Source organism: Trifolium pratense, linkage group LG7, assembly GCF_020283565.1.
Source record: "Trifolium pratense cultivar HEN17-A07 linkage group LG7, ARS_RC_1.1, whole genome shotgun sequence".
Classification (NCBI taxonomy): domain Eukaryota; kingdom Viridiplantae; phylum Streptophyta; class Magnoliopsida; order Fabales; family Fabaceae; genus Trifolium; species Trifolium pratense.
The window spans coordinates 40,119,507-40,136,995 of NC_060065.1; the positions used below are offsets into that span (position 1 = coordinate 40,119,507).

Sequence of the window (17,489 nt, forward strand, 5' to 3'; positions counted from 1 at the left end):
AATGATTTCATGTCTTATAGCTGCATTGTGCATTGTAGCGACCGCAATGACCGCAATCATAACAATCCCAACCATTACTGCATCCGTCATCGCAAAATTGGAAACCTTATTAGTTTCATCATTTGAATAATAATTTCTTCTTTTCTTCTTCTTACAGGCTCTTTTTCTGGCAACCCCGTTCGGTATTGTATTTGGGGCTGACACCATTGCTGGATGTGGTAACTAAGTAAGAATAACTGATGGGATTCATAATAATCCGTTTCACTCATTTTTCACATTATTTGTGGTTTGCTGCAGTTTTTCAATTGAAGAATCGCAAAACTTTGTGTGGCTCTTCTATGATTGAACATGTAAGTCTAGTTTCCCCTTCAAACTTTTTATTGCTGGACTCATTGCTATTATCTTGTGTTTCTTTGTTTTGATGTTTCAGGTTTTCGTCGAACAATGGATAGCTTTTTCAACTGTGCGTTTTTATCACCCTACAGAGGAGAATCCAGAAAAGATAGTGGTCAATACGGGGCCAGAAATGCCCGAACTCATGAATTCGCATGATCTTCTTTCAGCTAAGATTACATTGGAAGAGTGGAAAGGAAATTATTTTAACACTAACACCAACTTTAGGAAAGTTGCAATCAAAGGTATTAGGCCATAAATAATTTAGAGATTATTTTTTTAGTAGTGCCAGTGCCACTATGCTTTTCAATTTTGTCGCGCTTATATTCATGGCAAAATAGCAAAAGTAAGGCTCATGATTCTTTCTGGCTTATATTCATACTGCATAATTTTTGTTCTGAATATTCTCTCCAAGATTGTGTAGAGGTTAAATCGTTTCAAATCCTCCTTTTATCTTGCAGGATTTTGGAAAATGTATAATCCTGATACAAGCTCTCTTTGGTTTTGTGATTCCAAATACAATGCTGAGAACAGTGTTACCTTTAAGGTTGGTAGATTTGCTGACCAGTATGCATTTGGAAAGATGTTGGTGTTTAGATCAAAGGTGAAGGGATTGTGGCTTTTCAATGGGCAAGCAATCCCAAAAGGTTTGTTTGATGAATGCTATGACATGAAGTTGTATGAATGGACTAAGGTCGACATCTCTGATGAAGCTCAAAAGGCGCGTGTCAATCAGATGATCGAAGATTGTGAGGATTTCGAGGGGGAGACTATTAGGGAGGTTTACTTTAAGTGCTAGCCGAAACTTGATTTGAGCATATATTTAAACCTTTAAGTACTTAATTTTTCTACTCTAGTAGTAAGATTAGTACCTTCTTGCTTATGCATGTATGAAATTATTAGTATTAATTTTAAAATAGGTGGATTCATGTGGCTTTTCTGTGTTATTTTATAGATATATCCTAAAGTTTGTGATTGATGAATGTTATGAAGGGGACCTTGTTATGTATGTTTTTAAATCTTCCCTCAACAAAACATGCTAATGGTGTGATGGACACTTTTTTTTAATGGCAAATTATTAGTATGTTAATTGTTATTTTAGTTTTTTTTTCCTCAGAACCATGTACCTTCAACTCCTTAACTTTTAATTCAATTAGCCCAACCAGTTGAACTACTCATCCTACCATGGTGAGATGGACACCTCCCACACCTGCCATGGATGGATGGGACTCTAGTTCTTGTCAAATATTGGTGCTCGTATTGGTTGTGGCGGTGTTATTCAAAGTAGCAATGGTGAATGGTTGAGGGGATTTTCAAAGCATATTGGATTTGGCACAACTTATATATCCGAGCTTTGGAGAGTTTTAGAAGGTTTCAAATTAGCTAGAAGATTGAATTTTATCAAGGTGGAGTGGACCTATGTGTTGATTCTTTGATTGTGCCGAATCACTTGTCTTCAAATGAGAGGAGCAGTCCTATGGGGCATTCTCTTGCTAGGCGCATTTGTAGGCTCATTGATCTTGAGTGCAAAGTTTTGGTACACCATTCTTACGGTGAAACAAACTTCTCTGCGTATGCTTTGACGAATCATGAGTGCTTGACGGAGCATGACATGATATTTTATAAGTTTGGTCCTATGAAATTAGGTCACTTGTTAATTCCGGATGCAACAGAAATTATTATCCCGAAATTAATTCATGTGTAGTCTTTCTCTTTCTGGGCTCTAGCTCTCTATATTATAAAAAAAAAAAGTCGATTTACAAGAAGTCAATATTTTAATGGGACATACAGAAATCTATATCATTTAGATATGGTTGGGATCAACTCAAAGTTTAAAAAAAATGGAGGAATGATATTCTAACATACTAGTTTATCGACAACAAATCGACACACAAGCTACAATGAATTAAAAATAATTTTTTTCTCTTACTTTGTTTATCTTTTTTCATCTTTAAAAATAAACTTATGGCCCGCATTCGCACGAGTCCACTGATTTTTATGGGATATTTGAGTTTGTCACTATATTAATGTAGAAAATTTATTTTAAAATTAAATATTTAAAAATTTGTTATACAGTATAATATTGTTAAAATATAAGTGTAATTATTGTGTTAATTATTTTTTGTAAACTTATTTATTCAATTTTTTATGTTTTAGTGACAAATATTGTCTCGTGTATATTTTTTATAAAAAAAATTAGAAATTTTATTAGAAATATTCAGGGTAATTTAGTAAGTTTGATAATAATTAACTTTATTATATTATTATTAATTTTTTTTCTTGCTATTTTTATGAATAGATTGTTATGTTTTGTTTTTATCTATAATCTATTTGTTCCTATTGTTAAGCATATCATCTTTCTATATTTTTTAAATAAAACTTGCTTCGTGGTTAAAAGTATTAAGGATAAATTATGAAATTTTGTGGTAATCGATTTTAATATATTAGTAATAGATAAGTGGATTTTCCTTTTATTGAATATCTTGCTCACGAATTAACTCAGGCAACTCGTTATAATGCTAGTCACCAAGTCTTTGATTATTGTCCTCCTTAGGTGGTGTCGGTTTTGACCTCTATTAGATGGTGTCGGTTTTGGTTTTTTTCAATGGTGTTCCGGTTATATCCGACGCCTTTGTATTTGTAGTTCCGTTTTTCTCGGTCTCTGTTCATCTTGTACGGAGATCAGTTATTATTAATAATATATTTTGTTGTTCAAGAAAAAAACTTTGATTATTGTCCTCCTTATATTGAAACTACTATTATGAATGAAATACCCTAAGTTTGCTTTTGTTAAAAAAGAATGAAGTGGATTCTCCTTTTATCTTGCTCCGGTTGAACATAGTGAAAGATTGTATTGGTGAGGGAAGACCCCAACTCATGAATTAATAATGTTTTCAACTCAAACATCAAGATATTTTTTTTTTGGTTTACTCAAACTAGATCACCCTCTTCATGGTAAGCATATATGATACAAAGTAATAATAATCATGAGGTAAATATTTGGCATGATAACGAATACAATATTACTATAACGGTGAATTCATATCAGGATTTTATAGTACAGCGTCTTCGCTGAAATAATGGCTGTGTTATATGGTTTAACAATTTGTTGGGAGAACGGTTATAGGAAGATTAATTGTTTATCAGATTCGTTTCAGGCAGTTAATCTAATCCGCGGTGAGGTCTCTCCTCATCACCGTTTTGCTAATGGGATTTTGAGCATTCGATAGCTTATTACTCATGACTAGGAGGTGGTTCTCTCTCATACCCTTCGGGAAGGAATTTCGTGTGCAGATGTGCTAGCTAAAATGGGGGCAATTGCAAATACTCCATTGGTTATGACTTCAACGCCTCTAAAAACTTTGGCTAAGCCACTCTTTAAAGATGCTAGCTAGCTAATGGTGTAATTTTCACATGAGAATAGTCTCTCGTAGTATTTGTTTTTTCTTTTTCCTTTTCTCTTCGTATAACAAATAAAATAAAATAAAATAGTACGCAACTCAAAACCTACTCATTCTTCCTTGCCTATATATTCTCTATAGATGAATCAATAATCTCATACAAGGATTTTAGACTGCCAATGTCAAATTAAAATTAGGTGAAACGACAAATTAGAGACACGTATGTAGAAGATTGGAGTCCAATCAAAAAGTGGTTGATCAATTGTCAATGACCTACAACATTGTCAATAAATTGATTAACTTCACAATTCACATACATTTTTATGTAATTTATTGTTGAAAACGTTACGTTATTAATCTCTCAATTTTATTCATTTTATATGACCACTTTATGTAGTGCTTGTCAAAAAATTATTTCAATTAATGTTTCTTCTAAACATGTACTCCCGGGGTAGGAAAAGTAACGATAATAATTCTACGGATACATTACCTTACCGTAAAGTACAAGAAGAAATAAACACACGTTTATTGGTGAAACAAGTAATTGACTCCTGCAACAATCAATGGTGATTTTGTTCACATTACTTTTGCATTTGTTATATATTGTTAAAATTCCTTACTTGATTTACTGGTGATTGGTGTTGGACTTGATAGGGAACCACGTTTCGATTCCTTGCAATTGTGATCGGGAGGAGACTTGAATCACTTGATATCAGAACTAACCTCTTAACCAAGTTAGGCAGTCCAGTTGGTGGTGAAAAAAAATTATACTCCTTCCGTTCTAAAATATACTCCCTCCGGTCCTATATATAAGAAAATTTCTAGTTTTTAGATTCATTGTGAAATGGATGTATCTAGACCTTATTATAGTCTAAATACATCTATTTTACAATGAATCTAAAAAGTAGAAGTTTTCTTATGTATAGGACCCGAGAGAGTATAAGTAAAAATTAGTCAATATGTCTGTGTCTAACTTATGTCCAAAAAAAAATATGTCTTATTATGGTGAGTTTGTTAATAAAAGATTTTTGCTACTAAAAAAAATATGCGTATTATGTTAATGATGAGTTTGTTAATAAATTTTTTTTGTTGCTACTAAAAAAAACCAAGGGTATTGTCGGTAATTATGAAAAGTCCACACAAAAAACTCATGTATTCTCTTTATATATTGTATAGAAGATAGATATAGATATAGATAAAAAAATTAAGGATATTGTTGGTATTAATACACACAAATTTATCTTTATTTAAAAATGATTTTTATTTAATCCTGTAAAATTAAATGCAAACTGTATTTAATTTATTTTTCCTCTCACTTTCTCTAACTAACCAATGAAAATTAGTTTTACATCTTGTAAAGACAAGTCTTCTAGAGGAGATGTGTGTAAGTTGAAAAACAAATTCGGCTATGGGTCTGTTTGGTAAAAATAAGCTATAAGCTAGCTGATAGCTGATAAGCTAGCTGATAGCTGAAAAGCTAGCTTATAGCTGATAGCTGAAAAGCTAGCTTATTGAAATTAAAGTGTTTGGTAAAATTAGCTTTTAAAGTGGTTATTAAATATAAAATTACATAATTGATAGTGGGTAGTTTATTTTTTAGAGTGGGTAGTTATTAAATTAAAGGGTAAAAATGGAATAAAGTGTAAAAAGCTATAAGCTATAAGCTCAAATGCTACTTGAAATAGCATCTGAAAAAAAGCTATAAGCTAGTACAAAAAGCTTGTTACCAAACACCTCTAATTTTTTGAAACAAGCTTATAAGCTCATATAATAAGCTATAAGCTAGCTTATTTGTGTTACCAAACAGAGCCTATAGTGAAGTGAATAATTGAACAAGCTTCTCAAAAGAGAAGAAAGCAAATCCTAGCGGACACTATAGGCAACTTGTTGTTGAAAAATTTGTTTGATGAAATTAAATACTTCATCCGTCCCATTTTATAGGATCTACTTTGATTAAATGCATTATTCATATATCTTATTTTTATCGTATTTTTTTAAGAGTATTTTTCCATGAAGTATTTGTTTGACTTGTTTGGTCTAGTCCCCTCCATTTTTTGTATCTATCTCTCTTTTGATATTTATATAGCTTTCGGGGTGCAGCTCTTTGCTACCCCGGCCTCTTCCTTTTTTTTAATTTTTTTAAATATCAAATTTTTAAAATTTTTACTAATAGACAATTAAAGATATACATAATCAAAATTATGTATTAGCATACATGCAGTGGTAAATTAGTTCTTATATTTTGGGACGGATTTAGTATTTCTTAAGCATTTTGTTACATAATAATTGTATTAGGAAATGTCTGAAATAAATTTTTAAATTCATTAATTTTTTTATGGAGATTGAAAATGTTGAAGATTTATTTTGGGTTGTTGAAGGAGAGGAGAATTATTTTTCTATATTTTTCTCTCTCTGCTTGTTCCTGGCTCCTCTATTCTCTTGCTTTGATTTTTTGTTGTCACTTTATACACTCTTTGATGAAGGCTTGTGCCCAATTGATTATGGTAGACAACTAAACATGAAGTTGTCTTGGAGATATGCAAAGTCAAATTTATTATGTAGACAATGCACATAGTATAACGTGTGACATGTTAATACTCCCTCCGTCCCAAATTATAAGGGAAAATAAAAAAATCACACTTATTAAGAAAAAGTAAAACATGAGAATTTGAAGTATGTTTTTGTGGGTTTTCCTTGGAATAAGTTGCATAGGAAGATGTAAAAACAATTTTTATTGGTTGTTGTTTATTGAGAAAATGAGAGAGAGAAGAAATTAAATGCAATTTGCATTTAATTTTATGAAAATAAGGAAAAAAACATTCTTGAAAATGATTTTTTCTCTTATAATTTGGGACAAAAAAAATGGCATTTTTTCCCTTATAATTTGGGACGGAGGGAGTATGTAGGACTGGTATAATTGGGAATATAATGAGGAGTTAGGCACATTTATGAGACTGTTGATGATGCAAATCATGCATTTAATAACATTTTCCCTCCATTATTTATAGGAGATTAGGGTTTTGATTGTAGCATGTTATGAATACTAGATATAAGATTTTTTGTTCTCACTTTATACACTCTTTGATGAAGGCTTGTGCCCAATTGATTATGGTAGACAAATAAACATGAAGTTGTCTTGGAGATATGCAAAGTTAAATTTATTATGTAGACAAGTTAATATGTAGGATTGGTATAATTGGGAATATAATGAGGAGTTAGACACATTTATGAGACTCTTGATAATGCAAATCATGCATTTAATAACATTTTCCCTCCATTGTTTATAGGAGATTAGGGTTTTGATTGTAGCATGTTATGAATATTAGATTAGATATAAGAAGATTAGACCATCTCCAATAGTGGGTACTTATTTTTTTAAGTACTAGTATCTAATCAGTACCCCCATTGGAGCAAAACACAAATAGTACCTAATAGATAATGGTTCTACAATAAGAAGTGGTACCTATTTTGTTTTGTGGGTCCCATTTATAATGATGTATAGTTATTGGTGGAATGTGTTATTGGTAGGACCCATTTATAACTTTTTAAGAGATTTGGGTTTGAGGGATTGAATACTTATTAGGTACTATTAATTAAAAAATTATAAATGAGGGATATGTACACGTGGGTCCAGTTAAGTACTCAAAAATGAGTATCTCCATTGTGGATATTATTAGGTTACACACCTTCATCTGAGGTCAAATGCAGAATCTTACATATGTGTATGAATTTCAATAATGTTGGCCACTTCATTTATAGCAACAAAAGAAATTGGTAATAAAAATGTAAAAATTAAATTGCATTCATTATTCGGCACCGCATGCACTTCTATTCTCTTGACAATTTACTTGATTTTTTTTTGAAGCATTGACAATTTACTTGATGCCCTCATCATATTCCAAACAATAATATTATTTAAACACAACTTTATAACAAAAATAATAAAGCTACATTTTTTTCTTTTTTTTTTTATTTATATTTTTTACACGCTTTAGTATCCGTGCTATGAATAGTGAGAGTACAATATTGTATTTTTATCAACATTCTTATTTTTTTACTAACATATCTCTATTTCAAATGACTCAATCCGTCAAGCTTCACAATTTTCATTTATAGATATTATTATGTAATAATTTGATAGTTTAAAAATGTTAGGTTCGACTGTCAAAAAAAAAAATGTTAGGTTCAACGAAGTACATTAATATTTACTTGTGTTGAATAATTTATCACCGATTTCGTTGTAGCCTATGCTACATGTAGGTGACCAACAAATTAAAGTAAAGAGATCGAATACACACTTTCAGAGTTTTTTTCTTTCTTTTTTCCCTTTGACCATAATAACAAGTTTGCATTACCATGTGTGGCTGATTTATTGAAAAATAAGGGATTCAACAACACAATTTTAATTATATTAAGTTTGATTTAAGAATTATTCATGAGATGAAACGAAATAACTTTTTGTCTTAAATACACACAATTTAAAATACGGAAATAAAACTAGGATGAGCTACTCTACCCAATTTATCGTGATGGATAAATAAGAATTTGCCTAAAAAAATTGGTAATTTTCTCTTTTTGGGCATAGCCCTCTTTTCAATAATAAATAAAAGTAATACGGATCTCTTCTTCTAGAAACCGGAGATTTATAAACCCAAAAAAATAAAATTGAGTAATATTAAGTCTCTATATAAGTCTCTCTTAAAAAAGAAGAATTTTGTTTCCTTTTTATTAGATGCTCTTTAAATTTGTAATTGTATTTAATTATTTATTTACCAATATATATTTACTTATTTTATGGAAAATATTAATTAGTTCCCGGGTCGTTATTTAATAAGGAAACCAAATATAGTGAAGTTGTTTTGAAACTTGTGTAATCAACATTTTTAAGATATAAAAAGATGGGTTTTTCTATCATGTACAAATTTGCACATGTTAAGAAATTAAAAATAGTAAGTTTGTCTTATAACTTGTCCATTTTATATTAATCGTAGAACTTTTTAAAAAATAATTGTTGTTTTTCGATAAAAAATTATTATTTTTGGTTGCTTTAACATGCACAATATTGTCGTTAGATAAACCCATAAAAAAAAAAATTATTTTCAATGTAAAGTTTTCTTTTTGTTTTCTTAACTAGAACACCGAGAAACTAGTTAGCATGACCCTTATTTTATAGGTGAACTCTTCAGTATACATTTTATTTGAATATGTACCGATATATTAATTGTTGAGGTGAACAATTACGATAGGTTGTTAAATAGTATTTGATAAAAAAAAAAATTATATCGCAAGGCCACAATTCTAGCAGCTGGAATTGAGAAATGACCGACCTGGACCATAAAATATTATTTATAAACATATCACATCAATAATATACCGATACATATTCAAATAAATTATATACGTCCCAGAGTGTTTATCATTTTATATTTATTTTCAATCAACAACAAATACTACGATGGGAAGAAAACCAAATCTCTTTCTTGAAAGAAGGAGATAGTATTGTAACATTGACTCATCCTACATTACTTTGTCTCACCTAAAAACCTCTTAATAATAATATAGTATACATGTGGCATGTCTATATAAAGACATGTATAGTATATCACTATCCATGCATTAATTATAATTCTTCAACATCATCACTGTTTTTTATTCCATTGAAGAGAACATTTTACATTGAAATTTTCATCTCCTATTTCTAAAATTCTAATGGAGTTGGGAAGCATAATGCAATTTCTTGAGGGCAAAACAGTTTTAGTCACCGGTGCTACAGGCTTCCTTGCAAAAAGTATATATATATATATCTCCCTCTTTCTAAGTTGTGTCTAATACATACATTGTCCATGTATTTGTTTACTTATATATGGTTTTGCAGTTTTTGTAGAAAAAATATTGAGGGTTCAACCTAATGTGAAGAAGCTTTTTCTTCTTCTAAGAGCTAAGGATTCTGAATCTGCTATTCAACGTTTTCGCACAGAGGTGGTTAATGTTAATTTGTTTATTTTAACAATTTAAAGTTATGATATATCATGTTCCATTTACTTTGTGAATTTTTTTTTCTATTTTCATTTTCTACTTTGTGAGATTCTCGAAGTGAACCATTACGAAAAGAAGATGAAATGTTAGATAAGAATGGTGCATTTCTGAAAATAATAAAAACAATTTATTTTGACATTTTTATTGTTTTAAAAAATTGCATATAATTGTTCAGTTTAAAAATTTATTATATTTTTGTTAACAATTTATCATGTTCTTACGAATTAAACGAATTATTAATCTCGATCTTTTGTATAATAAAATGTTCTTGCTTTTGTATCCAAAAAAAAATGTTACCTTTCAATTTTGATCTTTTAAATGAAAAATCCTCTGTTTTCACTTATATTTACTAGCTTTTGGGCAATAATGTATAAGATTTTGCAAGATAAATATTATTCACCTATAATGCTTTCTTATAATGATTTCTTTATCAAAACATAACCTTTTAATTGGAGTATAAATTCTTCAATGTATTAAAGATTATTCACCTTAATACTTTCAAATCTCATGTGCCCCATATATAAATAATAATGTCAGGTAAAAAAGGCTGTGATTTTTTTTTTTTTTTGAAAAAAAAGGCTATGATTCATTAGAAAAATACACCTTCTACACAAATTAACGTTTGACCCAACTTTTTTTTAGATGTAGAAGTTATTTTAATCATAAAGTTAGAAATAATAGTTTTAAAACTAAAATTAAATTTATTTGCTAAATCTTATTTTTTTTTATTAAAATAAATGTTAAAAGTTGTTTTTTATTTTATTATAATAAGGTTAAAAGATATGTTTGATAATATATTATAATTTTTCTTAAAATAAAGAATTTTTTTTCTTTTTTTTAGTAGAACTTTTAAAAATTGTTGTTTGGCCTATCTTCATTTTACTATAATAATTTATTTTCTTCTAAGCCTTTGGTTCTTAAAGGAAGAGTCGGTCAAAAGGTAAGGTTATTAAAATTTTCGTTTTAGGCTTTCAACAAAAAGATATACTCCCTCCGGTTCTTTTTATAAGGAACACTTTGAAAAAATACACAGACAAAGGAAACACATTGTAAATGGTTATTTGTCCTGTCCCTTGCTACATAATTTGTCCAGTCCCATAACTAATTTCAAATCAAACAGAGTACAACAAAAGTTGTCCTGTCCAGTCCCCTGTTTTTTAGCAAATCAAACGCACCCTTAAGAATTTAAATTTATTCCATATATACCATTATTTAATTACTCTTAATTCAACCAACTTACTTATTTTTAAATTCTCTCTCATAATAAATAAGGGGATAAGTGAAATTAAAACATTTGAAAATTAGTCAAAGTTTCTTATAAAAAGAACCAATTTTTTTTCCCAAAATGTTTCTTATAAAAAGGACCGGAGGGAGTTTAATAAACAAAAAGTTCCATATAAAAAAAACATATGGTAAACTTTGCTTGAAACATGACCCACTTTTAAAAATTATCGGGTCAACCACACTTAAAGCGTCCGTTTGGTATGAAGGAAAAAAAGTAGGACGAAAGAAAATTACGCAAATCAATGAATAATTTGGACTAAAATTAGTCTAGGTTCATTCATTGGTTTGTGTAATTTTTTTTCCTCCCACTTTCTTTCCATCAAACCAAACGGACCCTAAAGAAAAGTACATCTTGATAATTTGATTTAGCTAAAAGATAAGTAAAACAGATTGATTCAACCAATTAACTTCATTAACAAGTAGAATTCATATACATGATAATTACATGATAAGTAAAATATTTGTATAAAAAATTATCTCTGCCTTCTTTGGATTTGAATTTTGTATGGGTTGTCCCTCATGTTTGGGGTAGTTGGGTTTCGTCAAAGGTTTTTTGAACAAATCTTCGTCAAAGGTTATTATTTTTTCTTGACAATTGCTTCTTGGTCGGCTCCCAATAAGATCAATCACTTGACCCGATAAGTTTTAAAAGTGAATCGGAAAACCACCTCTTTGTGTCTTGTCCCCTAATATGGAAAGTTTGGTTTTTGGTTCATCGTTGGTTTGGTATTATTTCGGTGGTCCCGGCACTATCTCCTCTTTGTTTGAGAGCTTCTTATTGGCGTGTAGGAAGGGGGAAGCAAGGTCTTAAAGGTGTGCTTCTAATTTGGCAAGTGGTGGTTTGCGAAGTTTGGCTATCTCGAAATGATAGGATTTTTTGTGCTAAAGAACATAATAAGATGGAGATTTTTGGTAGAATCCAACTTGTGTCCCGGAAATGATTGTTAGCAAAAAAGATTAACCCACCTTACTTATTTTATGAATGACTTGTTAATCCATTGGATTGTTTAGCTAGATAAGTTGTGGGAGGGTGTTGAGTTGATTTTTGTTGGGTTTTTGTGTAGTTGAGTTGGATAAGTACTATATGTACTTATATATATACTACTAGATAGAGTGCCTCCAGTACTTTTTCCATAATATATTTTTACTAATGTTTTCACGATGCATGTTTAATAAGTTGTGTCTACCATGTAGATCATAGGGAAGGACTTGTTTAAATTGCTGAAGGAAAATCAAGGTGCAAAATTCAACTCTTTTGTCTTTGAAAAGATGACTCTGGTGCCCGGAGACATTTCTCAAGAAGGCTTAAATTTAAAGGACTCCATATTAGAGGAGGAGATTTGCCATCAAACAGATGTTATAGTTAATTTGGCTGCAACAACTAAATTTGATGAAAGGTATATATTTAAGCTAGTATAATTTAGAACATTGTGTGCCAAAATTATGTTGGTCCGAGTGAACTCGACTCAGATCATTTAAGATATTTCGAGTTCAAACCTTGTATATAAAAAATAGGTGATTGAGAAGGAAGATTCCACTAAAAGTTATTCAACCATTATTTTAAACAAAAATTAATTATTAGTAAAAATTTGTTCAACTAGTAAAATATTGTCGAAATTGTTAGCTCATTAGTTGTACATTTTTTCTTTCAATTATTTATTAAATGCTAACTATTAATTGCAGATATGATGTTGCATTGGGTATAAATACATTAGGAGTCAAGTATGTCTTGAACTTCGCAAAAAAATGTGTTAAACTAAGGGTGCTAGTTCATGTTTCAACAGGTTAGTATATTTGCTCATCCATGGTAGTATATATTCCCTTCGTCCCTTTTTTATAAGAGCTATTTTGACTAAAATGTACTATTTATTTATCTTATTTTTACCGTATTTTTTAATAATATATAGATGTAAATATTAGCATATAAGATTTTGTTTAATTTGTTTTGATGATTATTTTCAAAATATTAAATTTTTATAATTTTTACTAATAGACGATTAAAGATATTAGTTATCAAAATTGTGCATTGGCGTACGTGCAGTGGTCAAACTATGTCTTATATTTAGGGACAGAGGTAGGCATGACAATGGGGCGGGGCGGGGACGGGTTTTGCCCTCCCCAAACCCAAACCCATAAAGTTCGGGTTTCCCCAAACCCATCCCAAATTCGAGCGAGGATGAAAAGTATAACCCCAAACCCATACCCAACGGGGATCGGGTATCCCCAACGAGTTTCGGGTATCCCTGTTACGCCTCTTTCCACATGAATTTATATTGTATTTTAGTATTTTTTTTATTAAAAAAAAGAGTTAAATTTCCAAAATTATTTTCTCTCAACAATATTTTTTTAAATAAAGAAAGAAATAGAGAAAATGATTTGTTTAATACTCAAATTTAAAATAAAAAATAAATATATATGTAATTTAAGAGATTGTTTAAGCGATTATAATTTAAAAGAGATGAAATCTAATTTTTAGTATAAGCGGGGCGGGTTCGGGGACGAGTTCGGGGTGGGTATCAATGTACCCATTACCCGCCCCAACCCCATCTTTTGAAATCGGGGAAAACACAAACCCGAACTCAAACTCAGTCAACTCGGGTTTTCCCCGTCAAAGCGGGTATGGTTTGGGCGGGTACCCGCGAGTATGAGTTTTATTGTCATGTCTAGACAGAGGGAGTGTCACATTAATTAAATTATTACTTGCAAATAAAAAAAGAAAAAACTTAAAATAACTGCAACCTTCTATTGATGTTGATTAATATATATTCCATGTATCACTAATCATCATAAGAATAGTATATATTACCATTTTTTAAGCAAATGGGGAGTTGGTGAACCAACTACAACATCCTAAATATATAAATAAAAACAAACAACAATAACAAAAAGAGAAGGGGGATTGGGACATAGACCGTAAAACCTTCTCCAACAAGAAAATCAAAAGAGATAGGGACTAAAGTATATATTAGTAATGGTAATATATTACTACCATCTACATAATAAATTCAAATCATCGTAAAATTCAAACATTTTGTAACCAAATATGCATGTATCAATAAAGATGTGTTGTACCGTAAAAAAATAAATAAAGATGTGTTTGTTAATCAGACGTTGTTGCAAAAACTTAATTATGACCACTTATATTTTCTTGAATTTACTATATAAATAAATATGTTCATTACATTGACATGTCATAGAAAATATGTTACTTAAAACACAAGCTAGTATATAATTCTTTTAAAAAAACAGACGATGTTTATGTCTTTGAAGAATTAAGTTAGTGGTAAGAGATTGATCATGTAACTTCAAGAGTTAAGTTTATAAATTCCATAAATTGATATGATAGTATTCCTTTAATTCACAATAATTTTCTCAAACGTCCATGCAAGTATGTTTTAAAGAAATTTATTTCTTGTCATTAATGGTTATGTCGCTTGCAGCTTATGTGTGTGGCGAGAGAGGAGGACTCATATTAGAAGATCCACATCGCTTTGGAGTGTCACTAAATGGAGTTCCTGGACTAGACATTGATATGGAAAAGATATTGGTGGAAGAGAGATTAAATCAACTTCAAGCAGAGGGGACAACAGAACAAGACATTGAAGTAGAAATGAAGGACTTGGGTATGAAAAGGTAATAAAATTAATAACGGAATTTTTGGATTCATTGCACTAAACACTATGCGATTACACACATTAATTAATCTCCACAATCAATTTCAGATGAGTTAACTTGTATTACACTTTCACCAATTCATCATCAAATTATTTTCAATCGTTGACTTAATTAGATCTGACGAGCAAGATTAATAAGTGTGTCATACACAATTGTTGTGTGGAATATGAACTTATTAACTTTTTAATTGTACATTTTGAATGACCATCTATTCTAATTCTAATAAACACAAAAAGTTGAATATGTTTTGTTTATCTTCATTAATTTATCAGAGCAACTGAATATGGATGGCCAAACACATATGTATTTACAAAAGCAATGGGAGAAATGCTTGTAGAAACTTCCAAAGAAAACATGTCTGTTGTTGTTATTCGTCCCACCATTGTTACTAGCACTTATAGAGAACCTTTTCCTGGTTGGGTTGAAGGCTTAAGGTATATCGTCACACTATATATTTCTAATTTCAGTCTGTATTCTAACTTTTTTTCTAATGTACACTACTAAAATTATGCGGTTTTTATATAGCTTTCTTGTAAAGTTTTGGATCTTAATTATCCATCATATTTCTTATATTAGATTTCTTTTCTACAGAACCATAGACAGTGTAGTTGTTGCTTATGGTAAAGGAAAATTAACAAGCTTCATGGCGGATCTCGATGCAGTTGTTGATGTGGTTAGTTACCAACTATCGGTGAAACATTTCTTTTGATCAATTTCACATATTGATTCAATAATTGATGTTGAATTTGGAATAGATACCAGCAGACATGGTGGTGAATGCAATTATAGTAGCCATGGTGGCTCATGCAAATCAACCTAGCGATGATCATATCATATATCATGTTGGTTCCTCCGTTAGAAATCCAATAACATACCGTGATTTTAGAGAATATAACTTTAAATATTTCACGGAAAAACCATGGATAAACAAGGATGGAAAACCGGTTAAGGTCGATAGAGTTACTGTGTTTAGCAACTTGGCTAGCTTTCGCAGATATATGTTCATACGTTACTTGCTTCCTTTAAAGGTACCTAATTACTTCACATCCTTAATTAAAAGTGTATATGGATTGAATTAGTTTTTATACTCAATTTCCATATATTTTTCACTTTTGTTGTTAAAAGTAAAAAATGGTGAGTGTAATTTCTCATATAGCAACAATTTGCTAACAAAATTTGCATATAACAGGGACTAGAGGTGGCAAATACAATTTTATGCCAATATTTTCAGGGAATATACCTTGACTTTAACAGAAAAATTACTATTGTTATGCGGTTGGTTGATCTTTACCTTCCTTACTTATTCTTCAATGGAATGTAAGTTGATTAATACTAATTAGCAACAAAATTAAAATAATATTATAGCATTTGTTTAATATTTATTAATTAACTAAGATCAAATACTTGTTTTGGACACAGATTTGACGATATGAATACAGAAAAGTTGTTATTAACCGCAAAACAAGAAGGTGCAGAAATGAATTTGTTTTACTTTGACCCCATAATTATTGACTGGGAAGATTACTTCATGAATATTCACATTCCTGGTATCTTCAAGTACGCATTAAAGTGATGTTGTGTGAGATCATGGAGTATTTTTCATCCAATTGGCAATTGTTGCTTTAAATATGTCTTATATCAATTAAGCTTATATTTTTCTTGTATTCAAGTTAAACTTGTGCTGGTCATACTATACGTTGATTTGTAACAAATTATTAATTTTTATAATTATTGATCATATGTAGTATGTCAAATGTTTTGTTTATATAAGCAATGTATGCCAAATGTTAATTCTGACGAGTGTTTTATATTTCATATTTTACTTTTATATACTCTCGTGCAAAAAATCACCAAGACACAATCTTTGTCCCAATTGCACGATTATATTAATGGATATTGCGACTAAGTACTAATAAAAAATGATTAATCCAAATTGGATGTAGTGATCGAATACTAGTTATGTGCTACTCATACTCATATCGCAAGTTGTAGCTACTTCCTACATGAATGGACATAACTATATGGTTTCTCTATGGATCTGGTGATTCTGATGAGCTCAATTTCACATGGGAATTATACTTACAAAAATGTTAGCACTCCAAGCTCAGCTCAAGTAAGTAACTCGTCAAGATGAGATTGTATGAAATGAGTGAAATGCATGTACCTTGAGGATGATGCACATACACATGATGTAAAACTTAGGAGGTTGAAATCAAGCAATTGAAACTTGGAATTAAACAATGGTAAAACTTTGGGGCCGAAACTGCATTTAAATCAAATTGAGTAGAAATTTTATATGGTTAGGACGTTGGATGAAAAGAAAAGTGAGAAGAGAAAAAAAAATAAAAATGGTAAAATAATAAATTTACCCTTTTTTACAAGAAAATAAACTATTTGAATGAGGGTATTATTGTAAAATTATTTATTTTCACTTCTTGACACACAAATCTTGCCCAATACGGAGAGTTTTTTTTTTTTACGGTTACTAACCATTATATTTATCTCTTTCCTTATTTCTCTCTTTATCCAAACTATATAAATAATCAATTTCTTTGTTATATCTCTCTCTTTCTTTTTTCTCTCTTTTGTAAATTTACCTAAACAAAAACGGTGTTAATGAATTTTTGAAGAATATCACAATAAAAAAAATGTTTGAACTAGGTGGAAATCCTCAAAATGTTAAGTTCCAAATTATAACAA

The 17,489-nt window shown here is 30.1% G+C and overlaps 2 protein-coding genes across 2 annotated transcripts; both read left to right on the top strand.

The window, feature by feature from the left end:
* Positions 1-526: 526 nt before the first annotated feature.
* LOC123896407 (elongation factor 1-gamma 3-like) lies at positions 527-1,192 on the top strand. The gene is made up of 2 exons (XM_045946797.1): positions 527-638; positions 855-1,192. Exons 1-2 carry the CDS (start codon positions 527-529, stop codon positions 1,190-1,192), a joined length of 450 nt encoding a protein of 149 aa, XP_045802753.1.
* An 8,206-nt stretch (positions 1,193-9,398) lies between these two features.
* On the top strand, positions 9,399-16,554 carry LOC123899772 (fatty acyl-CoA reductase 3-like). The gene is made up of 10 exons (XM_045950990.1): positions 9,399-9,582; positions 9,670-9,773; positions 12,309-12,511; positions 12,798-12,898; positions 14,555-14,747; positions 15,062-15,223; positions 15,381-15,462; positions 15,545-15,817; positions 15,979-16,106; positions 16,209-16,554. The coding sequence occupies exons 1-10, from the start codon at positions 9,504-9,506 to the stop codon at positions 16,360-16,362; spliced, it is 1,479 nt and encodes a 492-aa protein (XP_045806946.1). The 5' UTR covers positions 9,399-9,503; the 3' UTR covers positions 16,363-16,554.
* Positions 16,555-17,489: the final 935 nt, after the last annotated feature.

What these genes read in the sequence shown, in the direction of transcription:
- LOC123896407 (XM_045946797.1), top strand. Translation starts at nt 527, where the DNA reads ATGCCCGAACTCATGAATTCGCATGATCTTCTTTCAGCTAAGATTACA. An exon ending in TAGGAAAGTTGCAATCAAAG is followed by an intron (nt 639 to 854) that starts GTATTAGGCCAT and finishes TTTATCTTGCAG; the next exon opens with GATTTTGGAAAATGTATAAT.
- LOC123899772 (XM_045950990.1), top strand. Translation starts at nt 9,504, where the DNA reads ATGGAGTTGGGAAGCATAATGCAATTTCTTGAGGGCAAAACAGTTTTA. An exon ending in TACAGGCTTCCTTGCAAAAA is followed by an intron (nt 9,583 to 9,669) that starts GTATATATATAT and finishes ATGGTTTTGCAG; the next exon opens with TTTTTGTAGAAAAAATATTG. An exon ending in GGTTGGGTTGAAGGCTTAAG is followed by an intron (nt 15,224 to 15,380) that starts GTATATCGTCAC and finishes TCTTTTCTACAG; the next exon opens with AACCATAGACAGTGTAGTTG.